Source organism: Oreochromis niloticus, linkage group LG9 (genome assembly GCF_001858045.2).
Source record: "Oreochromis niloticus isolate F11D_XX linkage group LG9, O_niloticus_UMD_NMBU, whole genome shotgun sequence".
Classification (NCBI taxonomy): domain Eukaryota; kingdom Metazoa; phylum Chordata; class Actinopteri; order Cichliformes; family Cichlidae; genus Oreochromis; species Oreochromis niloticus.
In genome coordinates this window covers 7,387,342-7,397,939 of record NC_031974.2, presented here as the reverse complement: position 1 = coordinate 7,397,939, position 10,598 = coordinate 7,387,342, and the positions used below count along the sequence as shown (strand labels likewise).

General features: G+C 39.1%; 1 protein-coding gene and 1 long non-coding RNA gene across 2 annotated transcripts; one reads left to right on the top strand and one right to left on the bottom strand.

Moving 5' to 3' along the window:
- Positions 1–383: 383 nt before the first annotated feature.
- LOC112847903 (uncharacterized) lies at positions 384–1,952 on the bottom strand. Its single transcript, XR_003221738.1, has 2 exons — positions 1,701–1,952; positions 384–1,595 (listed from the first exon to the last, which is right to left on the bottom strand). It is a non-coding gene; the product is annotated as an uncharacterized LOC112847903 (long non-coding RNA).
- A 184-nt stretch (positions 1,953–2,136) lies between these two features.
- On the top strand, positions 2,137–8,102 carry LOC100709385 (programmed cell death 1 ligand 1). The gene is made up of 6 exons (XM_005464348.4): positions 2,137–2,516; positions 5,378–5,695; positions 6,260–6,541; positions 6,888–6,983; positions 7,075–7,105; positions 7,402–8,102. Exons 1-6 carry the CDS (start codon positions 2,450–2,452, stop codon positions 7,499–7,501), a joined length of 894 nt encoding a protein of 297 aa, XP_005464405.1. The 5' UTR covers positions 2,137–2,449; the 3' UTR covers positions 7,502–8,102.
- Positions 8,103–10,598: the final 2,496 nt, after the last annotated feature.

Here is a 10,598-nt window from a genome sequence, read left to right as displayed (position 1 = left end):
TCATTAAAAAAAAAAAAACTTTTCCACAGTGCTGGGCTTCAGGCGGTTTCTTCTTTTTCAGATGATTTCACCTGCTTTAGAAAACACTGGAGTGCTGAGAAAAGCATTGATTTGTCTCAGGAGCTCTTTACGAGCATGACTGGACTTGTTTACGTTTTACATCTTATCCAAGAGGCTTCTTCAGTTCAGGAAGTTAAGTTATCCAGCAGGTTTTTTACAAGTTCGCACATGTCTCTCTCTCTGACACACAACAGCAAAAGTTTGTTTACCTTGTCCTGTTTTTTTGTTTGTTTGTTTGTTTTGAGTGCCGTTTGTTGTTGGGATGTGTTTTGTTACAGATGCAGCAGTTTGACACTCTTCTTCTCTCATTCACCAACCCATCGCTCACCACAGCACCCAGAATAATAACCAATCTGATCTTAGTTTGAATAATAAAAGGAATAAAAATGTAAAAAGACAAACAGGAGGAGCCCACAGAGAGTCTACAGTGCTGGTTGGTCCTCGTCTGCAGGACTGTGGTGTCCAACCAGCAGCACAGTTTGCTACCTAACATAAACAGGCTATAAGTGACTAAAGGCAATAACATAATTAGAATGTGTCCATTTCTTCTTGAATCACAGACTGAGAAGCTTCTAATATGTGCAGCTGTGATGATGATGAGGAGGAAGCAGTGCTGTTTTGTATAACAACAGCAGATTTAGAAGTGAGCATCTCCTCATCATCTGCTGCTTTACCAGAGTTAATGTAGACTGTGTTTTTAAACCAGGGATCGAGCAGTGCTGCCAGTGATATGATGCTCATTTACTGTAAAATGTACAGCTTCTCCTTTAACCGTCTCCTCAGACTCTCTGGAGTATGGACAGTGGCCATTTCCTTCCTCCTCTCGTGCATGGCGCAGCAATGATGAAGGGGAATGACATTTAGTGGCTCAACTGTGGCATCATTAAATGGGGACAGCACTTTTTAGACTTTCTAAAATAATTTTTTTACTGTTCAGATGAGATGTTCTTATGGGACAATGTCAGTGTGCTCCTGCAGGTTCCCTGAGATCATAAACATGTTGGAGCATATGGTATGTGCTGTTCAAATATGTGTATTCATCTCTTTAATCATCTTTAAGCCGGCTGACCTGTTTGCTCCAACACATGTGTCAGTGTCTCCTATAAAATCAGTGAACAAAAAGTGATTTATTCAAGTGTCACTGCTGCAGCAACTTAAACAAAATGGCATCAGTTAGAATATTGCAATGACAAAAAGCATATAATCCTTGCAGTGGTGCTGATAGAGGTTCATATATTTGCTGTTAAACTAACTACAGATGTCTTTGACACAGTGGCTTTGGGTTTGAATCATTATAGCTTATCTGTCCTTCACTACAGCTTTCAAAGCCTAAAGGAAATAATTTGCCAGTCTTGGAATGGCAAATATGAGGAAATGAGGTAAAATGCTCACATGCACATCTATCCTGTGGGGAGAACATCAGCAGGGCTCAGAGCTTTAACAAGCTTCCTGAACACTTTGTCCTCCACAATAGTGATGAGTTGGGGATCCTCAATAACCAAGGCCTCATCCACTGCACTATTCGCCACTGATGACTACAAAACAAACAAACAAATAAACACATAATGCCATATCAGTTACAAATTTCATCAATTACTCACATTTAAAATATAAATTAATGTTGTTTAATACAAACATACCACACAACGTTACCTGAGCTGCTCTGGTTTTCACGCAGGGCTCTGTAATGTCAGATCAGGTGTTACTGTTGAGCCAAAACAACACTTCACCTTTAAATACACCGGAAATTAGAAGAAAGAAACTAGAACAAGGGATAAAAGTCTTGTCACGTTTTTTTTAACATTAATTATATAAATACTATTAATACTAATTTATAACTATGTGTATATTTTATTAGGTGACATCAGCTGAAAATGTTTCCATACGGGTGAAATTTCTTGCTGCTTCCAAAAAAAGCTTGACCAGAGTGCAAACAAACTCATAGTAAGTCCGCAGAATGAGGGTGGGTCCACTCCGGATTACTGCAATCATTTCCTGAATCAGTCACGTGATAGTGCGGTTGTGAGGCTTCAAGCGTCACCCGATACAAAGTACAACCCCCAATAAAAAGGAAAGTAATCTCTGCGCAGTACTCGACAGAGAGGGACTCGTCTCTAAATGTTTTCTTCTTGTTCGTCACTCGGAAACTCGGTTTGTCGTTGATCAGCAGATGCCTCTTCTGCACGTTAGTGCAGGTGAAGTTACAAACTGTTAATATTAATTATTATAAGGTGCTGACCTTGAACATTCAGGCGAAGTTTGATTAGCGTTTTCCTCATTCTCAGTGCGTTAATGTGCACTACCCGACAGACAGACGGGCTGGGTGAGTTTTCTTTTTACTCGCTCCTTCAACATTAATGCAGCTGCAAACGGATAAAACAACAGGATCATGGCTGGGATCAAGTGTGCAGTGTTTCTGGTGCTCCTGACTTTTAAGTGGACTTTAACCGGAGGAGGTGAGTTAAACATTCACTACACTCACTAGCTTACTCCAGTGTAAACAGACGTTACCTGGTTTTAATCTGAGAAAACAAATACCAGGAAGTGCAACGAGAGATACTCCAAAATGGCTCAATGTGTGAGGAGAGGCAGAAGTGTCATAACCAGACACCAACAAATGTCTCCAAGACAGAACTTAGAAATAGAAAATGAACCTTTATTTGTGCTGAGGCAGCAGTCTGCAAGGCAGGAGGCAACTGAGAGCACATCCCGAGAATAATATCATAGAAACAAATATGAAATAAGACTAAATCTCGGCAATCTAAATGACAAGAATAGGAACAAACTAAGCAGAAAATATAATTGCCAACACAACAGCCAATGATTAACTCAAAACGTTGGGTGACAGAGCAGGATCATGACAAATAATGTTTGTGATTTATTTTCCTGAAAACGTTATCATTATCATTATCACTCTCAGTGAAATGGGAATGTTGTTTAAACAATCAGCTTGTATCTACATCTAAAACCTGCTGGTGACAGGAAAATGGAGAATAAACGGTAGATCAGGGTTGGCTGTCACACTTCAGAATCAGAGAAACTTTATTAATCCCAGAGGGAAAATCAGTTGTCATAGCAGCAAATATACAATAAACAACACACACTCATAGAGTAATGATAAATAAATATAAATAGATGAATATAGGTATAAATATACATATTAATATAAAAGGACAAGTAGTGTGTCGTGGTGTACAAAAGTGACAGGGTGCATTGAGGTGGGATTATTCTGGTCCACATGTGTGGATCTGACCCACGTGAATGATTTAAAGAGTTTGATAGCAGCAGAAAGGAACGACCTCCTGTAACGTTACCTCAGACAGCGAGGTTAAAGGAACCTGTTGCTGAAACTGCTCTTCAGATTGCCCGGTGTGTTATGGAGGGGATGCGAGTCATTGTCCGTGATTGCCAGCATTCTGTCACCGATCACCTCCTCCAGGGTGGCCAGCTTTATGCCAAGAAGAAACTCGACCTTCCTGATGAGTTTGTTCAGGTGACAAGTTTATGTGATGTACTTGAAGTCGAATGTATAGATGGTGAAGAGGAAAGGGGACAGAATAGTTCCCTGGGTGCTGCTATGTTCCTGTTCAGACTCTCTGACACACAACTCTGCAGCCTCACAAACTGTGGTCTGCCTGTCAGGTAGTCGCTGATCCAGTGGACCAGTGGAGCATTCACCTGCATGTCCTCCAACTTCTCTCTCAGCTGGATTGTGTTAAAGGCGCTAGAGAAGTCGAAAAACATTATCCGAACTGTGGTGTTGGGTCTGTCGAGGGAGGACTACACTCTCTTACAGAAACATCTTTTAATAACAGTTCCTTAATTAGATCGAAGTTCAGAGTTCTGGCTCAAAATGGGCGTCCTTTACATTTCTGCTGTTATTGTTACAAAAAGAAATTAAATTAGTTATCGATGGGTTTTCAGTAGAAAATGGTGATTAAAAAATAAAGTCTAAGTTTTATTTTTTTCAAATAGAGACATCAGTAAGTTCATTTAGAAATGAACACATGTTCTCATACTTCCTATATTTAAACAATGAATTTGAACCAGTGATAATGATTGTGAATTATTCCCTATGGGAACTGTGAAATGACAGAATTTATGGTGCTCGATCTTTGGGATCCCCATTTTAAGGTTGCTGGTCTTGATCCCTGTTCCTCACTCAGTCATGACAGATGTTTTCCTCTGGAGTCACAGGGACACAATCTTTCTAAGATCGGTTTTGGACAACACAACAAAGCAATGTTTCCATGTGTCGGCTCAACATGAACCCTTCTGCCAACAAGGAAACAAACAAAAACATCCCTGCCTTTACATGCCTCACTCTAAAAACATTATCACACGTCTCATATTTTTACTAAATCAGGTCAAAGGTCACTTGGTAAAATAACTAAAATGGTTATACAGACAAACCAAACTACATACACATTTAAAATGATGAGCTGACTTTGGCATCACTGCTGTAAATTAAATCTGTTCTTAAGAACTCTAGAAGATTGTTGGAGAACCTGTTTAACTGAAACCAAGTTCCTGTTTTTCAGCTGGAAAGAGCAGAGACATTAGCCTGTGGTACAGGGAAAGTCTTCAGTCTGCAGTTTACAATTCTTGCTTTGTAATTTACTGTATTTTCATCTTTAAATTTATTGGGCTCCTGATGATTTTTAGTTTTAGATACTTTCCTGTTTTCAGTTTCTGTCTTGATTTTTATTTGTCTCTGGTGTTGCTCTGTTTTGTCTGAAGTCCTTCTAATGTCCTTCTGAGTTTTCCTTGAATGTTGTTGTCCATGTTTTGTCTCATTCATCCATCAGAGTCTCCTTTAAGTGTGTTCTTTTCCTATTTCCTGTTTTACTTTGATAGTTGTCTTTTGCTCCTTGCTTTGGGTTTGGTTCATCCATGATCGTCTTCACCTGTGATGCACATTCACTGCACATTTCTCTTTGGCTCCATCTTTGTATCTTTGTCCCTCCCTCTGTAAATCTGAGCTAATGGAAAAAAAAGACAAGCTGAGAGGAGAAAGGAGTCTTCAATCAATGGCTTGTATAATTCAGAAATGATCAAATGAGGAATTGAAAACAGTCGACGTGGCATACTAAGATTGTTTTCAGGGTCAGTGACAAAACGCTGTAGTCCTGTCAGGAAGGATTATATTATTTCTGGGCGACCACTAGATTTGACATTTAATTCTATACATGCATTTGTTTATCCCACTCTCAATAAAACATTACTTAACAGCCCAATTTTCACTCTAAAGCATCTAAAAATGTTTTGATTTGCAGATCTTACTTTTTTGATCATGTGTCTCTTGCTGTTGTTGCAGATACCGATGTGTCCTGCGTTTTCATGGAGACCTGCATGCTGCCATGCAGCTCTGAGGGAGGCACTGCAGTCATCATCCACTGGTTCCAGCTATCAGCAGGAAATCGTTTTGTTCATTCATTCTATGATGGCAGTGACCAGCTTGGACTGCAGAACCAGCACTTCAGAGGCAGGACGTCACTGTTCAGCGACCAGATCTCCTCAGGAAACGCCTCACTGCAGCTGACAGGGGTGAAGGTTCAGGATGAAGGGCGATACAAGTGCTACACCAGCACTGATAATGGGGTCAAAGAATCATTCATCAATTTAAAAATGGATGGTATGAGACACACAATGCATGCATTCAAAAAAATTAATGTTTTTAGTTGGTATAACCTGAGTTTTTAAAAATCTTTATCATTTTCTCCAAGTGTATGTATAAATGTTTCTACTTATATTCAGATATTTTTGCAGAAATAGCTCTAGTTAAAATATAAATTTAAAAAAACAACAGTATCATGTACCATGCATGTATGTAGTGACTGTGAATAAAGTTTAAGGTCATGCAGTTATATATTCAAGTTGGTAAAAACTAGATCTATCTGCAAGTAAATGACCTCCACAGTAAATGCAGCTACTGATGCAGTGCAGAGATTTTATGAGAATAAAGAAAAGCACTAGAATAAATCATTTGATGAAACACTCGATATAATGACAAAGATGTCCTGCTCATAGAAAGTTCAGTTAAAATACATCATTTAGTGTAGAAAAATCGAGCACTGGTAACACTTGACTATATGTGTCCTTTTCAGCTTTTTCACTGTAGTTGCTTTATAAATTCTATAATAAGAACCCATAAAGATATGTGAACATAAACTCCATCTTCCTTTTCTTTTTTCTGCAGCTCCAGTCCATGAAGTCGACATTCAGCGGGAAGGAAACACACTCACCTGTTGCTCAGAGGGCATCTACCCTGAGCCTGAGCTCACCTGGTCCACCAGTCCTCCATCCAATGTGAACAGCAAGTGCAACACAGCAATGCAGAAGACTGAGCAACACCTCTACAACATCAATAGCTCTGTGACACCTTCAGACAGTGAAACTGATCTGACCTTCAGCTGCACCATCAGCACTCGCCGTAGCACGAGGAGTGTAACTTTGCCCTCCACCTCTTTGCCTAAACCAGGTAAGCAGTGAAGACAATAATGTTGTAATATGATGTACTGGATGTTAAATTCACCTTAATCCTAAAATGACATCAGATAATGTTCCACACTAGGTGCTGAAATCAATTTTAACTCTGCAAACCATGATTCACAAAATAGATGAATAATAAATTCACATTGTTTGTAATTGGAATGAAAAAAAGGAGAAATTGATTAATTGTATAATTTTGACTACATCTTGAATTTTTGTGTAATTTATTTAGTTTTATCAGGAAAAATCTCTGTGCTTATAGTTTATCCCATTCAGAGCCATGATGAGGTTTGAGCCAAAAGACATTTTCAGTGATTCTGTTTCTTCTGTTTCAGGTAATTCAGGAGCTATTGTAGGAGGGGTGATTGCAGCCATTGTGATTACAGGAGTAGTAGCAGCAGTAGGCTTCATGCTGTACAAGCGCAAAAGAGGTAAATGACTTTCTCCCTTCACTTTGCTGTTTAGTTTGTTTATGTTATTTCTGTTGATCATGATTTTTTTTTTCTGGACTCGATTCCTCAGAGCAACAACGTGGAGACAATGAAACACACATGTGAGTAAATCTTGTCTGAACTACTCTATAAAAATGACTTGTTTGAAAACAGTGTTATGGTCATGAAGACACAATCAGATGTCTATAATGAATCTAATTAAACTGCTGTCTAGTCAAAAGGATTTTTGTAGTGAGTCAGACTGAAGCAGCGTTCAACAACATCCATGACTTGAAAACAGAAAATCAGATGAAGCAAATTCAGATTGATGTGGTGTTTATTTTGGACTGCAAACGTTTTTTTTATTATTCATAATAAATACATGTTTTCAAATGGTCTCTTTTCATCTTGTTAACAGTAACAAGAATAGAAGCTCTGCCATGAATGGTAAAACATCTGACATCCCCCAAGCAGACCCCAGCAGCACCCTGCTTCAGCCCTGCACTGAACCCTCCTGAGTTTTGGATCTCTGCTCAGTAAAGCACAAACTTTCATAAGTGAAAAACCTGCTGAAAACGACATTCAAATGAGTTACTTAGTTACTCATACATGCACTGAGGAGCAAGGACACTTTTTTTGTTGTTGTTTTTTTTTAATTCTGTTTTCGTCGTATCCTGATTCTTGACTTTATCAAAGTAAAGGTTTGGTTTTACAATCATAACCTAAATATTTTGATATGCCTCCTTCTGGACCTTTGATTTTTGGTTGTGCCACACAAAGAAGAATCTTGCGAAGAAGAAGAGAAGTCTCAGTCAGAGAGGCAGCTTTTAATTGTCTGTGAAAAACTGCTGATAAACTTGAGTTTAGCTACTAGCTGGTAGCTATTAAACATGTTCTTCTACTGTGGAACGAAAAAATAATATTAAGCACTGCAGACAGTTTTAGATGATGTGAGAGATACTTTAGTTTGAGACCACCTTTTTTTTTCTTGTTATTTGTGTTTACATATGATTGATTTGTTTTATGCAGTTTAGCATAAATATAAATGTATGAAACTGACCTCCTGCACAGTGTTTACAGCTACTAACTATTTTCAGTCCTTAATGGGCTGAGATGAGGAACCGTTTAATTTAAGTGCAGCAAATGTCATATCAAATGCACTTCGGAGAAGATCAAGTTTGCAGCTGTTGTTTGAATAAACACAGAGGGGAGACCGTCGAGCTGCTGGAAGAACCACGCAGAACATCTTAAGGTGGATTTGTACTGTATTGTAGTAAAAATACACTGTCACCAGGACAGGAGAGACACTGCTGATCGTCTACCCCAGCAATGGCTTCTCTCACCAAGCTTGGGTTCTTGTTCTTTTTTTGATTAAAGGATGTTAGCTACCACCCACCGTTTGTCTGCAAGCTTTATTAAATGGAAACTTCCACAACAGGAGCAGCAACTAGTAACTCGTAGGTTTCTTTGTGTCTTTTCAAATGCTGCCATCTCAAAAATGAATGTTTTGTGTGTGTATGTGTGTGTATAATGCATAAGAAACTTAACTAAATAAACAACTTGACTAAAATATATTAAGGACAATTTTTTTCAGTCGATGTTTAGTAGCTGAAGATGGTTTCTGCAGTTCCTGCAGGAAGCAGTATCTGCACATTTGTTCTCTAAAAGACGAACACAGTAACACACACAAAGACAGACTTACTCCAATATGTAGTTTATTGGACCAAGAGAGGAACTACAGCAGTTTAGAACAATTAAAAACAATTTAGAGAAATGTAGGACCTCATGCAGGTTACAGGGTTCCTATCGGTGGCTTTTACTTTTTTGAACACCACTGATTATATTAGAACCTTCTTATACTAACACAGCTGTGATGAAGATTAGCTAAGATTTTCAAACTGTAAACCTGTAAGAGATAACCATAGATCTTTAACTTAGCTAGTCCGACCAAAGTTTTTCAAACATCTATGTGAAGGCAGGTTAAGTTAGACGAGCTTTGTTACTTCTTAGTGGATAAGAAGAGGTGAGTGAGGCATTACTGACTTCCTAAAACACTAAATTCCTCCTCTGAACCAAATTCTCAGTGACCTAAACTTATTTGTCGAATAAAATCTTCTTTTGGCCAAACCTTAAACACTGTTCAGGGTCTTAGGCACAATTTGCAAAACTCATACACTCTTTTTTTTCAAAACCTTAAACACATTCTGAGTCAATAAACACATTTAACACTTGTATTGCAAAAACTATGAACAGTGGCAGCAAAATGTGAACACAACTCTGTTGTCAGCGTGCCATTGTTGAAGTCCCTGGCCAGCGTGGTGGAAACATCACAAGGTGTGCAACCACTAACTTTACCAACCTTAGTGTCATTGAATCACCATGCTACCCTTGGCCCCTACAACACTGCCCATCTGATCACATTCCTGGAAATCCTACACAACACACTCATTCCACCAGGTCAGACAGATGGCCCAGAGCAGCTCAGGTATGGCTGCACTTGTTCGTAACTGGCTCACCCACGCGTTTTAGTTCTTTATCTCCCTCCATATTCTCCATTCCTCAATCCTATTGAGGATTTTTCTTCTGCATGGAGATGGAAAGTGTATGACCAAAATCCACACACACGTATACCCTTTCTCCAAGCTATAGATGGTGCATGTGGATGCTTTTCATGGCTGGATTCGCCATTCTGATGATGATGATCTCTTCACAGTTATGTGGTTTACATGTAGGAAAACTAACAAACCAGGAAACCTCTCGGTTCAGTCGGTGTGGGCACGAAGGCGGAAACATTCCTACATACTTGCGTAGTGAGAGCTACATGTTTCTTAGAAAACTAGGTGCCAAACATCAGGCAGCAGTTCTTGTTGTAAAACCAGCTGTACAGTTTTTCTTTACATGTCTTTCTTTACATCGTTTCTCATAATGCTTTCATTTCATTATTTCCTGATATATTAACCTCCCACGCTCCAGGAGGAGCCGGAGTGTGGGAGATTAATAAATCAGGCTATGTAGAAAGTAATTATGGTCTTAGAACTAATTAGCAGTTTATGAGCCAAAAATAAGTTAAATTAAATGTGATACAGTTCTGTTGTAATTAATTACCATCCTCCCTTCTTTGATAGCTTTTTGGACTGAATGCTATTTAGAGGTATTTAATACAGTTAGACACAATAACTATCCATCCATCCATTCGCTTCCGCTTATCCTTTTCAGGGTCGCGGGGGGCGCTGGAGCCTATCCCAGCTGTCATAGGGTGAGAGGCGGGGTACACCCTGAACAGGTCGCCAGTCTAACACATAGGGACAGATAACCATTCACACCTAGTGGCAATTTTGGATTATCCAATTAACCTATCCCCACAAGCTGCATGTCTTTGGACGGTGGGAGGAAGCCGGAGCACCCGGAGGGAACCCACGCAAACATGCAAACTCCACACTCCACACCCGGCCTGATGTTGGAATTGAACTCAGGACCTTCTTGCTGTGCGGCAACAGTGCTAACCACCGTGCTGCCAATTCCAATAACAATAATAATAATAATAATAATTGTTGTTGTTTTTCTTCAGCTAATTTATTATAGCTGAAATTTAAAGTTCAGTTGTTCAAATTAAAA

Excerpts from the sequence above, each read along its gene's own strand:
- LOC100709385 (XM_005464348.4), top strand. The coding sequence starts at position 2,450 with ATGGCTGGGATCAAGTGTGCAGTGTTTCTGGTGCTCCTGACTTTTAAG. Across the intron at positions 2,517-5,377 it reads GTGGACTTTAACCGGAGGAG|ATACCGATGTGTCCTGCGTT; the intron begins GTGAGTTAAACA and ends CTGTTGTTGCAG. Across the intron at positions 7,106-7,401 it reads GGAGACAATGAAACACACAT|TAACAAGAATAGAAGCTCTG; the intron begins GTGAGTAAATCT and ends TCTTGTTAACAG.